Consider the following 16,385-nt stretch of genomic DNA (forward strand, 5'->3'; position numbering starts at 1 on the left):
GTGGCAGATATGAGCCCTTGATGCACACTTTTGCCGAGCCCGCACTGAAGCAGCAGGCTTGGAGCAAGAACACAAGGGTTTTAGATTCCATTTGGGACAGGACCCAACTCGACGCTATAGAAAAATAAAATTACGTTTACCTGTTTTTTGTTTTTGTTTTTAAAACAAAACAGGTCATTCATTCACAAGTTATAACCATACGTAAATTAAATAATTTACACTAAAATGTCTAGAATTCAATATTCAGCCATCAAAGCAGATGTTATTTACATATAGAAGGTAATATAATTACATATAAAGGTGCAGTAGCAAAAAAAGAATCTGAATAATCAGTGTCTAGCAAAAGTTAGCAAGGTGGCTAACATTGCTTAGGGCAGCATTAAAGGGACAGTTCACCCAAAAATGAAAATTCTGTCATCATTTAGATCAAGTACAGTATTCAACATTTGAAGTGGATCAAAACCTTTCATCAAAGTTGTATTAAAACCACCTTCTCAGGACAACTTTGATTAACTTTTTTGATCCACTTCAAATGTTGACTGTTGTTCCAAACCTGTGTGAATTTCTTTGCTCTTCTCAACACAAAAGGAAGTTATTTGGAAGAATGTCAGTAACCAAACAGGTCTCGACCCCCCATTGACTACCATAGTATTTATTTTTTATACTACGGTAGTAAATGGGAGTGGGCGAGATCTGTTTGGTTACTGACATTCTTCCAAATACTGTATCTTCCTTTGTGTTTTGCAGAACAAAGAAATTCACACAGGTTTGGAATACTTGAGGGCAAGTAAATGACAGAATTTTCATTTTTGGGTGAACTATCCCTTTAATTCAAAAGGTCAAAGAATAGATGAAAATGGTTAACTTAATTATACGTGGACTGACATTTTCTTTTTTTAAGTAGAATATGGCCCTTTTGAAGTATATGCCTTATTTTTTAATTTAAGAGCAGCACAGCCATTTCTAATTTAAATGCAAGGCTTTCAGTGTTAGCTGCTTCCAGCTATTTTAGCTGTATGAAAACAGTCTGTTGAGCTTCTTGATGTTGCAAACTGGTATTTATTTGATAACATTAATACGATAACATTCATTTGCTATCGTAACACGCTGGTTTACCGTTTTATGCACATTTATGAGAAATAGCTTATTTCCACGTTGCAAATTAAGGTAGATAGAATGATTTCAGGTATGTTCATTAAAACATGTCGGAAATACAAGAGTTTTCTCAAAACATTTACTGGATGAAAAGTAACATACATTTTTTAGGCTCACACTTTGTTGAAAAAAAAAGAAATTGACCAATAAAAGCAAAATTACACCAAAAACATAAATGCTACCGAGTTTAAAAGCCCTAATCCAGCACGTAATTGCTGTTGTGCTGCTTAGAAGCCTTTAAGATTCAAAAAACATTTGTCAGCATATCATCTCAGGCTCCTAAGCTAAGCAACTGTCTGTACTCACTTACAGTAGTTCTTCTGCTGACTGCTATTGTGTTCAATAGCATAACGGATTATGAGTCTGTATGAATTCCCACCTCATCAAACATTCATCTAACATAGGCTCAAGAGAGTAAAAAAAAAAAAAACTAGGCTCTTGAGAAAACACAAAAGGATTAATGGTCTCTCACATTCGGTTCTTTAGTGACAGTAGCGCTTCAACCATTCACAATGACTTAAGATACAATTCCCCCAAATAAACAGACTCTTAAACAATCATTTGTAATCAGAAGCTTAATATGGAGGTGCTAAACACTAACTGGACTATTGCTGATTTGATGTCTTAGCGTTGGCATCAGTCTCTTATACCGAGAACAATCTGCAATGTACATTGCAAAAATAAACAATGCAAGCTATACATTACACATATGCTCAACAGTCATCGAAAACTTGTTGCATTTTCTTTTCCTACTTGAAATTCAAAAGCGTTTTCACATTAAACCCTAACAAAGGCTTTCATCTTATAACATGTTTGAAACGAATCAATTTCCTAATAGTTTGACTGTAAAAAGAGTAACACACCAGAATATACTGCAAGAATCTACATTGTGACAACGTCAAGATGAACTCATGTGTTTGTGCCTAAATGGACACTAAATAAATAAAATCACCCTTATGGAGTGGCATTAATTTTTTATGATTGGACAATTTTAATCACTAGGACAAATTCAGTTTGGATGTAAGAACTGAAGCTTTAGCTTAAATCTCTAAGCATATGAAATTACAATATACTTCCTACTTAAAGATTTACGTTTATATGGAAATGGAAAGGAGCCAGGTAAAAATGAAAGACAACTACTCACCAGCCTAAACAGATTAAACGACTAAAATTGCTTAAAAATACACACTTCTCCGAAATTGACATAGAAAATCAGAACTTAAAAAATAAAGCACTCTAAGCTCCCCAAAAAAACAAACTTTCCAAATGTCAAATTCAACGGTTTTGAACTCCACAGACATTAATTTAACACAAAACATGGAGCTTGAGTATTTTAAGATAAAAAGCAACAAATAAGAGTATCGATCATAAAGACAAAACATCTCCTGAAACCCCCTCCAGGACCTGCTTCTGTATGTGGAAATGAATTTTTGTAAACCAAACTAATACATAACACTAATAAACATACTCCTAACACTGGAAAAAAGCAGCACTCTTAAGTTTTGCCTCCGTTGTTTTCGGTTATGGAGAGGAGAAAAAAAGCTGTGGAAGTTTATTGTGGTCCCTTCAACTGTGTGTGAGAGTGACAGAAGGAATCAAAGGACGGGAAGAGATGTATTGTTGTGAATAGCTGGCATTAGGAGATGCACAGTGCAGACACACATTGACCTGTGCCTAAACAGAGGAAGCTTGTCACAAATGAGCAGAGGGCAGCCAACACTGAGGGCATCTTCTCACTCATAGCCCTCGTTGAAGTTGTCCCAGTCCCCTGCGGCCTCCAGCCCCTCCTGGTTGGGTGGATACTGGAAATCGGGCTGGTAATTATCAGGTGGGCACGCAAATGCATTTGGCCCTTTCTTGGGTCTGACACTGTTGAAACGGGGGAATACATTATTAGTCGACCAATAAGGAAAGTAAACCTTTTCAAGAGGGCTATAAAATGAAAGTCACTCACTGGTTCTTGTGTTTGGAACCGCTGATGTGGGCCTGGTACTGCTCCACGGAGTTTAGCTCAATATTGCACACAGTACATGGGTAGCCCTTCAGTGTGGAGGCTGAGAGAAATGACATTTAACTTTTTATTAACATTTACTGCTGTGGCAAAAACACAGAGTCTGCAAATTAAGGCTGGGTATTGACATTTCACGATTCAATTTGATTCACAAGCTTGCAATTTGATTCAGTTCCGATTACAATTCGATATCGATTTATTTGGATATACTGTATATCAGGTATAGTACGTCGATTTTCACAAGGAAATTCTCAAATTTACAAACATTTAAATTGCACATAAGGCAGTTTTTTATAACAATGTTATAACTATGATAATTATGTTAACTCAAATAGATTTTTCAAAATATAAACATTTAAACTATTTAAACAATTGATGAGTGTAATATAGTGAATATATTTAGGGAAATGTCTCTCTCTAAAGTTAATTTTTCTAGTTAACTAACATGCTATGGTCACTGAATGGCTTTACTGAGGTAAAATGTAACATTGTGTGACATTGTTTACAAGCTGTTTGATTTCCACAGTTGAAATGCTGGTTGAGCGATTACAAGACACATGATATATTTCAGTTATTTGAACTCTTTCTTTCAACATACATTCTGATGTTTATTCATATTTATTTGGTGCTTTAACTATAAACAGGGTTCCCACCTAATGTCAAATTCGCTGACTTTTCCCTGACTTTCACTGACTAAAATGCTGAATTTCCATGAAATATAATGAACGGAAAAACAGGCCGCTGTTGTGCTGAGCACTGAGCAGTAAAAAAAAAAAAAAAAAAAAAAAAAAAAAAATCAACCACAGACAGTATTTAAAGGTGCCCTAGAATTAAAAATTGAATTTATCTTGGCATAGTTAAATAACAAGAGGAAATGACATACAGTGAGTCTCAAACACCATTGTTTCCTCCTCCTTATATAAATCTCATTTGTTTAAAAGACCTCCGACAAACAGGCGAATCTCAACATAACACCGACTGTTACGTAACAATATTTGCATATGCCAGCTCATGTTCAAGCATTAGACAAGGGCAGGACGTCTGGATGTGCACAGCTGAATCATCAGACTAGGTAAGCAAGCAAGGACAACAGCGAAAAATGGCAGGTGGAGCAATAATAACTGACATGATCCATGATGATATGATATTTTTAGTGAAAGTTACCATCGTTTCTTACTGTATTCACCGAGACGACTGTTGTTATTTTCATTTTTTTAACACTTGTAGTCTGTATAATTCATAAACAACTTCATTCTTTATAAATCTCTCCAACAGTGTGTAATGTTAGCTTTACCCACGGAGCATACGATCAAACTCATTCAGAATCAAATGTAAACATCCAAATAAATACCATACTTATGCGATTAGACATGCTGCATGATGAACACTTTGTAAAGAACAATTTTGAGGGTTATATTAGCTGTGTGAACTTTGTTTATGCTGTTAAAAGGCAAGCGTGAGCTCTGTGGGCGGGGAGCGTGAGCATTTAAAAGGGGCCGCAGCCTAAATCGGCTCATATTTAATGATACCCCAAAATAGGCAGTTAAAAAAAAAATCTATGGGGTATTTTGAGCTGAAACTTCACAGACACATTCAGGGGACACCTTAGACTTATATTACATCTTTTAAAAAGACGTTCTATGGCACCTTTAAAATCCATCTATTTGCAAGCTTTATGTACTTGTTCAAAGACATTTTTAGTACAAAACTAAGTTAAACATCATAAAACTACTTTTTTTGTGCATTTACCCATTAGTAGTGCCTCAGTTCAAGCAGCACATGAACCGACCAGCTCTTCCTCAGTTATATTGAAAGAAACAGTACAACTTACTGAAATCTCATGTAATCGCACAATCTGTGTTTCAACCATGGAAAGACATTAATAAACAACATGTCACTTAACATTACATTTACCTCAGGAAAGCCATTCATTCATTCATTTCATTACTCATTGGTCAACTAAAAAAAATATCTTGGGAAAGGGGTATTTTGCTAAATATAGTCACTATATACATTTTAATCATATTTTTACTTAACCTGTTTGTGATGTCTTATTTATTGTTAGACTAAATCGGTCTTGAAAACAAGTTGATAGCCACAGCTTAAATGATTATATTAAAATGTTGATATAAAAACAGCCTTATGAGCAATTTAAAGTTTGTATACAACATTTTTGTGTGTGTATTGGTCACATCTAAAAAAAATAAATAGCAATTGAATTTAATAGTTTGAACTCTTATTCATTTTAAACTTCAATATTTTATCAGTGTACTGAACTGACTGGGTTGCCTGTATTGAATTAGTTGAGTGAATCGAATTGAATTGATTTGTGTCAATACCCAGCCCTAGAATCAGCATTTCCCTCCTTATTAATATTTGGTGTCCTATTAAATGAAGTTGTTTTACAGTAATGTTTTTTCATCTTTTATGTTAACATTACTTAAATCTCAAAGGTTTAAAACAAGACATCTTGTTTGTGCTTAAACTAATTTAATTTGCTTTCATATTTGCCATTCTTTGACAAACTTTTGCAGGCGAAATTCAGTTATTTCAACAGGAATACATGAGCAGAAATTTTGCAAAGGGTTCAAGTTGGTCACACAGATTTGACTACCTGGTTTGTTTGAAAGTGACTTCAGTTTGAGCTCTGCTTCATATATCGCTACACTATTGACAACAGAAAATTGAACTTTTCACTTGCAAAATTTTGCTAAAGTGACCACACCTTTATAGTCACAATGTTATTACAAATTTGACTATTTTGTCATGTTAACGTGTTCATTGAATACATTTATATGCGCATCTTATATGCACATCAATATTCTGATTCAGTTTAAGATAATATTCTGATTCCCCAAATTCCAATTCCCACCCCACCCAATTCTGCGCATCTCTTTTCAGTTGTTTTTCAGAATAAGGCGTTTACATGCAACAAATGTTGCATGTAAACACCTTATTCTGAAAAACAACTGAAAGGAGAAACGCACGCAAATTCCTCACAATTTCCCAGTTTGTAAAGCACAATGGCAGTTATCACATTTTCCATGATTGCAGTTTGTGGAATGAACATTTCAACATTCTTAAATTGTCTTGCCATTCTACAACTCACTCCCATCAGTCCTTGCTGCAAACTTTCACCCACTCTCTCCTCTTCTGTTGCCGAGTTACCAGTGCACGGCTGCATATGTTTAACAACGACTGCCTGGCCCTTTCCATTTCATGATGGTGTTGTCTGGCATTTTGGAAGGTAAGATCTTAATAAACTTGAATCTCCCGGAAAATAACAGCGAGAAAAGAAACATGCATGCGTAGATACACATACTTACAATTAGTGGTCAACCGATATTGATTTTTTTAATGGCTGATGCAGATATCTTAGAGAGCAGGGTGGCTAATATATATATATATATCCCCCACACTAATTTAAAAGAAAAAAAAAACATGCATAATTGTTGAAATTAAATGTATTTTACTAAATTATAAATGAATCATTTGAAAAAAAAAAAAAAAGTAATTTGAACTTGATACAATTATTTGTAAAATAAACAAACTTATACTTTAAATGTCAACTTCTTAAAAAAAAAAAAAAATTCTTAAAGAAATATGTAACAAATAACAAAAAGTAAAAACAAACACTGTAACCAACAGCTCACTCAATAAAAAAAAGTTTTTTGATTAATTGTTTTTTAAAATGATTGGTCGATTCAATATCGATTCTCAAAAGCCACAAATCAATCTTTTTCCATATTTATTTCTTTCCTTCTCCACAAGATGTCATCCTCTTATTTACTTTGCTTGACAGTGGTGACCCGGTCATTCATTCAGTGTGAGAAGTTGTGTGCTCACACAGAAATCTGTGCATCTACTAATAAAATGAATTCTCTTTCACGGCTCCTTGTGCTTAAAGGAGTTAAACAGTTGAGTTTTACCGTTTTCAAATCCATTCAGCTGATCTCTGGGTCAGGCGGTACCACTTTTAGCATAGTATATGGCTAGGAACTATACTCTCATTCTGGCGTAATAATCAAGGAACTTTGCTGTCGTACCATGGGTGCAGCAGGCACAATGATATTACGCAACTTCCTCGATTATTATGGCGGAATGACAGTATAGTTCCTAGCCATATTGGCCTAGAAAATCGCAACTTTTCATTTTCCGTTGGTGTTAGTACACAATGTAACTACAGAAGACAAGTGGTACCGCCAGACCCGAAGTTCGGCTGAATGAATTCGAAAATGGTAAAACTCAACTGTTTAACTCTAGGGGAGTTGAAAAATGAGCCCAATTTTAAAAAAAAGTGGAGTGTTCATTTAAACAGAGAAATTCAAATTTATTTCAAAATGTCCGCATTGGCGAGTATCCTAGTAAACGGTTATGGCTTAAGAACGTAAACAGTAGAAAAAGATAACGCATGTGGATTCATGCAGTTCTTAAAGTGACAGCAGCCTAATATTTTAATGTTTTTGTAAATTTAATAAGGATTAACATTAAATTATTTTGTACAGTAAAGATTATATGCAGTGTTATTTTACATTTGATAACTTTATTCAATTTCTGTACCTGAAAACTACAGTTAAACCTACGTGAAAAGCCTTAAAAGCACCGTTTTAATTTTAGTTTAATTATTTGTTCTTTTTTTTAATTTTTTATTAATGACTGATAACTTGTCTTTGATAATATTTGAAATGAATATTAGTTAGATAGCAGTTTTAGCTGTGGTATCGAATTGTTAAATTTCACTGGTATCTAAAATTTTGGTGTCCACAATACAGGGATACATGGGTCAAAAAACAAAACTTTTATTCTTTTATTATAATTTTTTTTGTGGTGGGGCCAGTGAAAATGAAATCTTTGAATTCATTGAATCGAATCGAGATCTTGCTAATCGGAATATCTAATCAGGCTAATCAGGATATCTGTATCGATACCCAACCCTACTCAGTTATCTGGTAAATTGTGCAAGTCTGGCAAGTTTGAAAGTCCCGCTTACGACACATCAGGCAAAGACAAATTTATCGCCTGATGACGATGATTAAATGTCAAATACTGGCCAATATATATCGGCCTTGGCGATATATATCGTTCAACCACTACTTACAACAACCATGTGTGAAAGAATATTGTGTTCAGAATATATCTTCAACCCACCGTTTCTTCTGTTAAACAGAATTTGTTGTGCATGCAAATGTAGTCAGTCATATTCCTTGTGTTTTATGCAACTTATTCAGTTTTCATGACCTCTTAAATATGGCAGCAAAGATTTAGAAGTAAAAATGATGTAGATTAAAAGGTATTTAATAAAAAAAAAGGTTAAAAAGGAACATTCCAGGTTAAATACAACCAGAGATGCAGTCGCTTACCACTGAAAATAATTATGACTCTTCTAAAAACAAAAAATGTGCTTATAATGCATTTGTGGTTGAATGTTTTTCACAGAATTATGAAGCCTGTACTTTTGTTAACTAATAATACATATTTATATATAAATTATTCAGTGCACCAACGCTAAATTTTTCTATCTATCCAAATCATTTGTTAACAACATGTATTTTTTGTTTGATTGAGCTCATTGTTTCTACTTTACATAGTTTAAACAAATACATTGTTAGCTAACTGCATGATTTGTATATGTACAATTCTGAAATGCATAACTTTGACTCAGTCAGCTCTGATAACAGATCATTCTAAATTTTAATGTAGACATGCATTTTCTGTAAAGCTGCTTCGAAACTATATTGTGAAAAGCACTATACAAATATGTAAATTGAATTTTAAAAAAAAATCTATAAAGCTGTAAATAAGTGCTACTTTTCCGGCTGGATGAAAATTCTGAGATGTAATTCCTTACATGTGAGATGTAAGTGTTACTGATGTAATTCCTGTTTGATGTCCACATGAGGTTTTACATACAGGCTGAGAGACCCCCCTTCTATGTTCTGACCTGGTGCAGAGGACGGCCCATATGTCTCCATCAGCTTCTGTTTAGTCAGGTGTTTTTTATGTTTCTTGCCACTGTAGTGCTGCTGAGCCATGAGGGGATTGTTGAAGGAGGCCTGGCAGATGGAGCAGAAGCGGTTGGGGTCACGCTCTGCCGGCCCCTGCACACCTTTAGGTAGACCTTCATCCTTCTTCACCTGTACTTTGGGCTGAGGTAATGCTGGAAGATGAGCAAAAACACAGCAGGTCAGCTTTCTAGATAAAATTACCAGTTCAAACCACATCATATTAGCATGCTGCGTAATATATACTGAATATTGTCTACAACTTAAACCTAATAGTGAAATTCACTAAATGAAATAAGTCCATTTTAGTTAAGACTTTTAAAAAGTTAATTCAACAAATTGTGTGATGTGAACTCAAATACTTCTTATATTAAGCAGAACTCAATCTAAATAAGTTGATAGAAATAATGTGTTATTTTTAACTAATGGTTTAAGCTTATGTCTATGGCTAAATAAATAACTAAAAGCTATCAAATAAATACACAAACAATAATAAATACATTAATCTATTTCATATTAAGCCTTTTTAAAAGTAATTATATTTACTCATGACAAAGTATTATCCCAGTGTGTTTCTGAGGCAACAAAAACCACACCATTTTCCCTCCTTCAGTCACAGCAGCTCACGCCACGGTCAAGAAAAATAACCGGTAAGCATTTCAAACTTCTTTATTCATATTTGGTGCACTTTTGAACGTTTTCTGTTTTATTCTCTTACCTCTTTAGCTGAAGATTAACCAGCTCAGTAATACGAATGTGTGTAACGTTGGCTAGCAAACTACGGTATCAGTTTGTCTCATGCTGTTCCAAACACATTTTATTAATTTTATTAATCTTCAGAATCTTATTAATATATTTTTTATATTTTTTCATAATTTTTGTCTATCCATCAAAAAAATAAAGATTGCCTAGATTTCAGACTTCCAAAAGTACTTTCATTTAGGCTTTTATTCACATATAAACATTGAGCACAGCAAATATTGTAAATGGAGGCTCAAGGCTTGTTTGACACGTAATAAACCAATCTCAGCTCAAGTTTAACATTTGTTAATCAAATGTGTGTCTTGTTAGAAGACTTGGATTAAACTGCTTTATTCATATGGATTGTTTTTTATGCAACTCTTGAAGCTAAATATTTCAATACTTTCAATGGATGGGCAAAATGATGCGAGAGTATTAATAATATCTTCATTTTTGTTCCAAAGCTGAACAAGAGTCTTGTGTTTGGTATGACATGATAGTGAGTAAACAATAACAGAATTTTCATTTTGGGGTGAACTACCCCTTTAAGCACCACTTTTCTTTTGTTTGTGTAATAAATAACTTTAGGTTGATGCCACAATACATTTTATTAATGAAAATTAACAAATTCAATTCAAGGTCTAGAACATTCAGCTGATTTTTTTCCCAATTAAATCCTGCTGACAAACAACTCTGGAAGACGTGTTGTGAAAATGTAAGTACTACAGGGTTTTAAATAAGCATACCCTATTGAATAAATAATACTCTGATCCTTCACAACATTATTTTCATTTATAAAAATTTAAAATATGGCGTCTGCCCTGACAAGGGTTGTTTTTATGTGTGGTGACATACACTATCATTTTTTTTCTAATGCATTTAGAAAAAGGAGCTGGACCAGGTGCAGAAGGCAACAGTCACCATCATTGCTGTTGAGGAGGACGAGGGAACATTACCTTTAAACCCACTGGATATTTTGTTTGTCTTTGAAGATGATGTGTTGATGTCTGCCAAGTCTTGGGTCAGTGCACTGCCCTTAGAGTACACTAAGTTCATACAAAAAAGTGTATTTTTTTTTTTTTTTTACTACATAAAAATGATCCACTCTGTTTCTGGTGGTGTTAGAACATAGTTATTTTATATTATTATTTAAATTTTATAATCTTTTCAATTTTAAAATTATAAATTTTTAAACAAACATATTTCCTTGTTTGTCCAGTCTTATTTGGTAAAAAAAAAAAAATGTCAGATAAGATTGTTTTGTTTTAGGGTGCGTTCACAATTGGCATGTTTGGTTCGATTTGGTTTGGTTCGATTAAAACGAACCCTGGTGTGATTGCTTGGTTAGTGCGGTTCATTTGAACGTGTGACCGCTGCCATCCGAACCCTTATGCGCACCAAACAAGCGGAACGAGACCGCTGAAAAGATGGGTCTCGGTCCACTTACAAACGAACTCTGGTGCGGTTCGAATGATATATGAACGCAACACGGACCAAAGACATGTAAACAAACCAAAAACAGGAAGATGAGACCCTAAAAAGGACAGAATTCTCACGCATGTTGGTTTTTCTGATCATAGTCGCGAGTTTGCCCATGACAGGCATCAGACGCGCGTCTCCATGCAGCAGATTTTTACTAAATGATGGACTAAACCAAAACTAAAATATAAGTGAACTTTACTCATGTATATGAGTTTACAGTACTCATACTTATTGGTTTTAAAACTTAAATGGTTTACGGCAATAGGTTTCCTCAAATGGTTTGAGTTACCGTAAATTATCGGGTTTTACAGTGTGAAAAAGAATTAAATGACTACGCTACATTGTAGAGCTGCATGATTCTGGATAAATTGTTTTAAATAGATCACGGTTCTCCCACGATTCTAAACACACAATTAAAATAAATAACATGTAATTTACTAGAGGTTCTAACAAAATATTAATTGCTGCAGTCTATTTAAAAATGTTTAATACCGAATTAATTATTTTGAAATAAAAAATGGTTTGAATGAATGATTCAATGACTCACTCATAAAGACTTAACTTGTTTAATTACTGGATTAAATAAGTGTTTTTGAACAAATCTCTGGAATTAATTATTAAGAAATAAGACAAATAAAGTCTCTTGCAACCACATAGTGGTGTAACACTGTAATCGACACCATAGTTATTTGAAGCACTTGAAGCACCAGGTTACTTTCAAAAGGGGATTTGCTCAATTTTGATCGCTACCGTAGACATCAGTGTTTATATCTGAACTATAAACTTTTAATCGCAGTACTTCTGTGATCATTTGAATTATTGCAAGTGTGAAATAACGATTCTGTGTGGTAGTCTCAGCGGCAGGGCAAGCACAGATTTAAATGTTATGATTTTGTCAAAAGTTTAATAGACATAGCTGAATAGTTGTCATTTAGGAATAAGATTGCGTGGGTGTTTGAATCGATGTCGCGATCTTTTAACGATTAAATCGTGCAGCTCTACTTCATTGTATGTTTAAAGTCAGCATGAAACAGAAGTCTTTTCTTCCCTATTGTGACGTATATCAGAGTGAAATGGCTTCTCGAACAAGAAAAGAAAAAAAAAAAAAAAATGTAGTTTGGGGAATTGATTAGATGGTCGCGGTTTGCTAAATTGCTATTGGTCGATGTGAGTGACCGGTTGTCCTGCCCTCACCCCAATAAACACGTCATCAGAAAAAAGAAGCAATGTTGTTGCAAGAGGGGAAGATATTTTGATTAAAGTTCAAGTCAAGAAGGTCAAGTCAAACGGTCAAGTCAAAAGCATTGCATTGTGGCATACAACATATTCCAAAAATAATACTTTTCAATAAAATTTGTAGGTATTATGCATCATGAAAATACCCATTGCAAAAGATCACAGAGCAAGTCCATCTACTAAAAAACAAGTGTGTACAGCTCAGTTTGTTCATTCCAGGACACTACATAAAGTACTAAATTTCATGATAATTTCAAGTCTTACCCGGAGTCTGCTGACCGTAGGTCTTCAAGCGAAGGTTCTTGGAGTGAACTTTGCCCTGGTAATGTGACTGTGCCACCACTGGGGAAGAGAATGTCATGTTGCACACACTGCAGGCTTTGTATTTGCCCCCTTCATCGACAATACTTGTCTGCAACACAGAACACAGGCCATTAATACAGGACACAAACATATCTGTGATCGAATATTCAATAAGCCTACATATCTGGCCATTCATCTGACTTACATCATCATCTGAAGACTTGAAACGTTTTGCAATGGGCTCCTCATTACCGTGAATGCTCATGTACCGGCGTACTTTGCTTGCATGTTTTTTGCTCTATAAGAAGACACAGGAAAGTTAACAGTGAGAAGGTTCTAATTTGTTATTTAGCAGATGTCTTATAAAGTGCTTTTGTCATGGGACAGGAGCTTTAACCACTAAGCTATACCATCCACAAGTACTATTCAAAGTTTAGTATGCTTTAAGCATGTGAAAGAGTATAGTATGCTTCATACAATGATAAATGTTTTATCCAGTAGTACACTACAGTTGTCACAATGCCTCAAACAATTTCTAAGCATTATTCAGCAAGGGGTAGACAGTTATCATTTTGGAAATATGTATAGCATTTCTCATCCACATTTGGGTTAAATGTCTTAAATTTTGAAAGTGCGATCAAATAAGAAGCAGATGATGTTCATGGGTTTTGTAACATCACGCTGGAAATTGAAGGTCACATTAAGCATGCTCCATTGTGAGAAACAGTCTTCACACTTGACCACTTATCTACTTACATGCCATATTTCCCATATTTGGTGTTCAAATAGGCATGAATACTGCAAGAGGGACCCGATGACACACGCTTACTACTTGTGTTTTTACAACACTATGTTAAGTTTTACAAACTCATCTCTGCTCTTATAAAAAGTGCCAAACTTTGTTTTACTAACAAATTAATTAATCTAATAAAGCTCGAATTCCTGCATTTTCAGGGGAACTTGAGTTCCTGAACACGATGAATGATGGGATACGCTTAAGGCCTGGGTTTATGTCATTTTCTGTGTTCCGCACCATCTTCTGCACAGTTGAGTGCAAGAGCCTTTAAAAGTATACTCCTCTTGCCCTGACGTGTTCGATCTAGTGAACTTTGTTTTCAATCGCTCAAGTCACTCCCACATGCGCTGTTGTATGGGCACCGTACGTGCGAACACAAAAATTGTGTGTGACAGTGTGCGACAATGTCCGCTAACCCTCCTGATTATGAAAAGTACACCACACTTTAGACTAAAATACCGCTACAAAGTAGTTTTAGAGAGAATGTGGATTTAGAGTGCGTTAAGGGCACTAAACTTTGCTCGACCTGGGAAAGTCGTGTGCACTTACTTTCAAGTGGCCGAGTCCACAAGTGTGGGTACTGGGACAGGCCCTTTGTACACAAAAGTCCCTTTTAAGGCAAGCCAGCTGACACGGTGGCCATCTTGGGAAATATTTAATTTAACTGAATAACACATTTTCAAATCATCAATTCATTCCATCATGAATGGTATCAGAGATGGCAGCAGAGATATTAATATCTTTATTAGATCCACCATGTTGGGCGTACGATTTTCGCTCTTTAAATCTAACTCAAGAAGACTGTATCTACTATATACTGTTTATGATAGTACTCAGCACAGTGTGCTCTGCTGTATACGGCAGAGTTAGTTAAATTCAGTGGTCATCTGGGTATTATGTGCAAACAAAAAATACAAAGTATGCTGCTGCAGAAATAGTATGAGTAGTATGCTAGTATGTCATTGTGAACACAGCCTGAAATACTTGCAATCAATATTTAGTTCTCAAAACCGTACTGGCTGAGGAACAAAGGACGTGGTGCGATCATATTAACTGTCTATGTGAATGTGAAATCTTACCTGGTAATGTGCAAGTTTCTGGGATTCTGAGATTAAGACAGCGCTACACACTTTACACTGAGAATCGGAGAACAAGTCACTGTTCTCCTTTATCATTCGGTTCACTGAAAGACAGGGCAGCATCAGAAACAGTTAATACAAAGGGACATTTCTTATTGTTATACAAAAGAAACATACAACACAGCTTCGATGCAAAGTATGCAAAGCTCAAAATAAACCTAAAATAGACTTTCTTTGCATTTAATTGCAAGTATCAGGCTATGTCTTACATCGACCTTGTATACACTGTTCTGCCTAGACACTAAAGCAGCAGTCCTGAGAGCACTGGGGAGCTTGAGCTAGGCTATCATGCTTTACACTTCTCCCCACTCTCAGACACTGTACATTCTCGGAATAAATGTCATGTTTTACTTATAAATAATGCAGCAAAAGTAACACGATTTATTCTGAATGAGTGTCGCCGATCTCTTACCCTCGGCCGCCCCTGAAGGTAAATACGGAAAATCTCCATTCGACTCTTGCTGCGCCATGATGGTTGCAGGAGGCGGGTCGCGCATGCGCAGACGATACATGCGCTGCACAAGTCTCTTCATACCGATAAGCTGTAACCCATTTTTATTCTATTTAAAAACAAATATGTGCACTGTTTATCCTACATGCTTCACAAAATTAATTATATGCACTAAGCAATGCAGATGACAAGGATCTTTAAGAGAATCTAGACGAGGTAAACATAACTTGTTGCTATGATTGCAGTTGAATTGAAGTGTTTTGGTTTATCTGCTAAAGGAATCGTTACTTTTTAACTTGGCAAGTAAAATTGGCACCCTTTTAAGTTACGGCGAATCTTAAAACCATCGATTTGACACTATAGCCTATGTAATTATCACCTCAAATCTTGTGCTGGTTTGTCAATCTTTTAGTGAATTCAGGATGTGGTCTGAATCGGTCCAATTCTCGCCGTAATTGAATAAATTTTGTTGCAGGTGGAAATTATAGGATATATTTACTTTAGAAATTATTTCGAAATAAATGTTTTTATTAGCTGAATTTTGGCTTCAGCAAACTGAATTGGGGCACGTGATGTTAATGTAAACAACAGTATAAATTCATTTTTAAAATATAATAAACAGCAGTATGTGCCAATAAAATAATTAATGCGATTTATTTAGACGTTGGAGCATTAATATACCACGCTATCAATCTATTAACAGTTTTACTTAAACTACCCAAATGTATATTATGGATCTCTTTATGTTATTAAGAAAAATTGTATATTCATTAAAGTGAGTGGAGTGACTTGAAACCCTACTTGTTTCAATGCAAACAGCCCTTGAAACTAATTTTGAGTCTATAAAATTTTCAAATATATCCTTGCATCTGTAATTTATGTGTGTGATGTCCTTCAATGTATTTTTTTTTATGTATTTATTATTGCATTTGCGTTGTTAAATGGCTTAAGAACCTAATGAATTTATTTAGTAAATTTAAAATTCGGCTTCATGCGGCGGCGTAATGACGTAAAAGAATCAATGAATCGGTTCTTTGAAACAAACCGATTCACGGAAATGATTCGAACT

The 16,385-nt window shown here is 34.9% G+C and overlaps 1 protein-coding gene across 1 annotated transcript; it reads right to left on the bottom strand.

The window, feature by feature from the left end:
• Positions 1 to 916: 916 nt before the first annotated feature.
• Positions 917 to 15,398, bottom strand: znf346 (zinc finger protein 346). The gene is made up of 7 exons (XM_067375218.1): positions 15,278 to 15,398; positions 14,806 to 14,909; positions 13,136 to 13,228; positions 12,892 to 13,039; positions 9,108 to 9,323; positions 3,110 to 3,209; positions 917 to 3,024 (listed from the first exon to the last, which is right to left on the bottom strand). Exons 1-7 carry the CDS (start codon positions 15,396 to 15,398, stop codon positions 2,889 to 2,891), a joined length of 918 nt encoding a protein of 305 aa, XP_067231319.1. The 3' UTR covers positions 917 to 2,888.
• Between the last annotated feature and the right edge of the window lie 987 nt (positions 15,399 to 16,385).

This window comes from Chanodichthys erythropterus, chromosome 22, assembly GCF_024489055.1.
Source record: "Chanodichthys erythropterus isolate Z2021 chromosome 22, ASM2448905v1, whole genome shotgun sequence".
NCBI classification, from domain to species: domain Eukaryota; kingdom Metazoa; phylum Chordata; class Actinopteri; order Cypriniformes; family Xenocyprididae; genus Chanodichthys; species Chanodichthys erythropterus.

What these genes read in the sequence shown, in the direction of transcription:
- znf346 (XM_067375218.1), bottom strand. Translation starts at nt 15,398, where the DNA reads ATGAAGAGACTTGTGCAGCGCATGTATCGTCTGCGCATGCGCGACCCG. An exon ending in AGAAACTTGCACATTACCAG is followed by an intron (nt 13,229 to 14,805) that starts GTAAGATTTCAC and finishes GTCTTCTTATAG; the next exon opens with AGCAAAAAACATGCAAGCAA. An exon ending in TCAAGTCTTCAGATGATGAT is followed by an intron (nt 13,040 to 13,135) that starts GTAAGTCAGATG and finishes TCTGTGTTGCAG; the next exon opens with ACAAGTATTGTCGATGAAGG.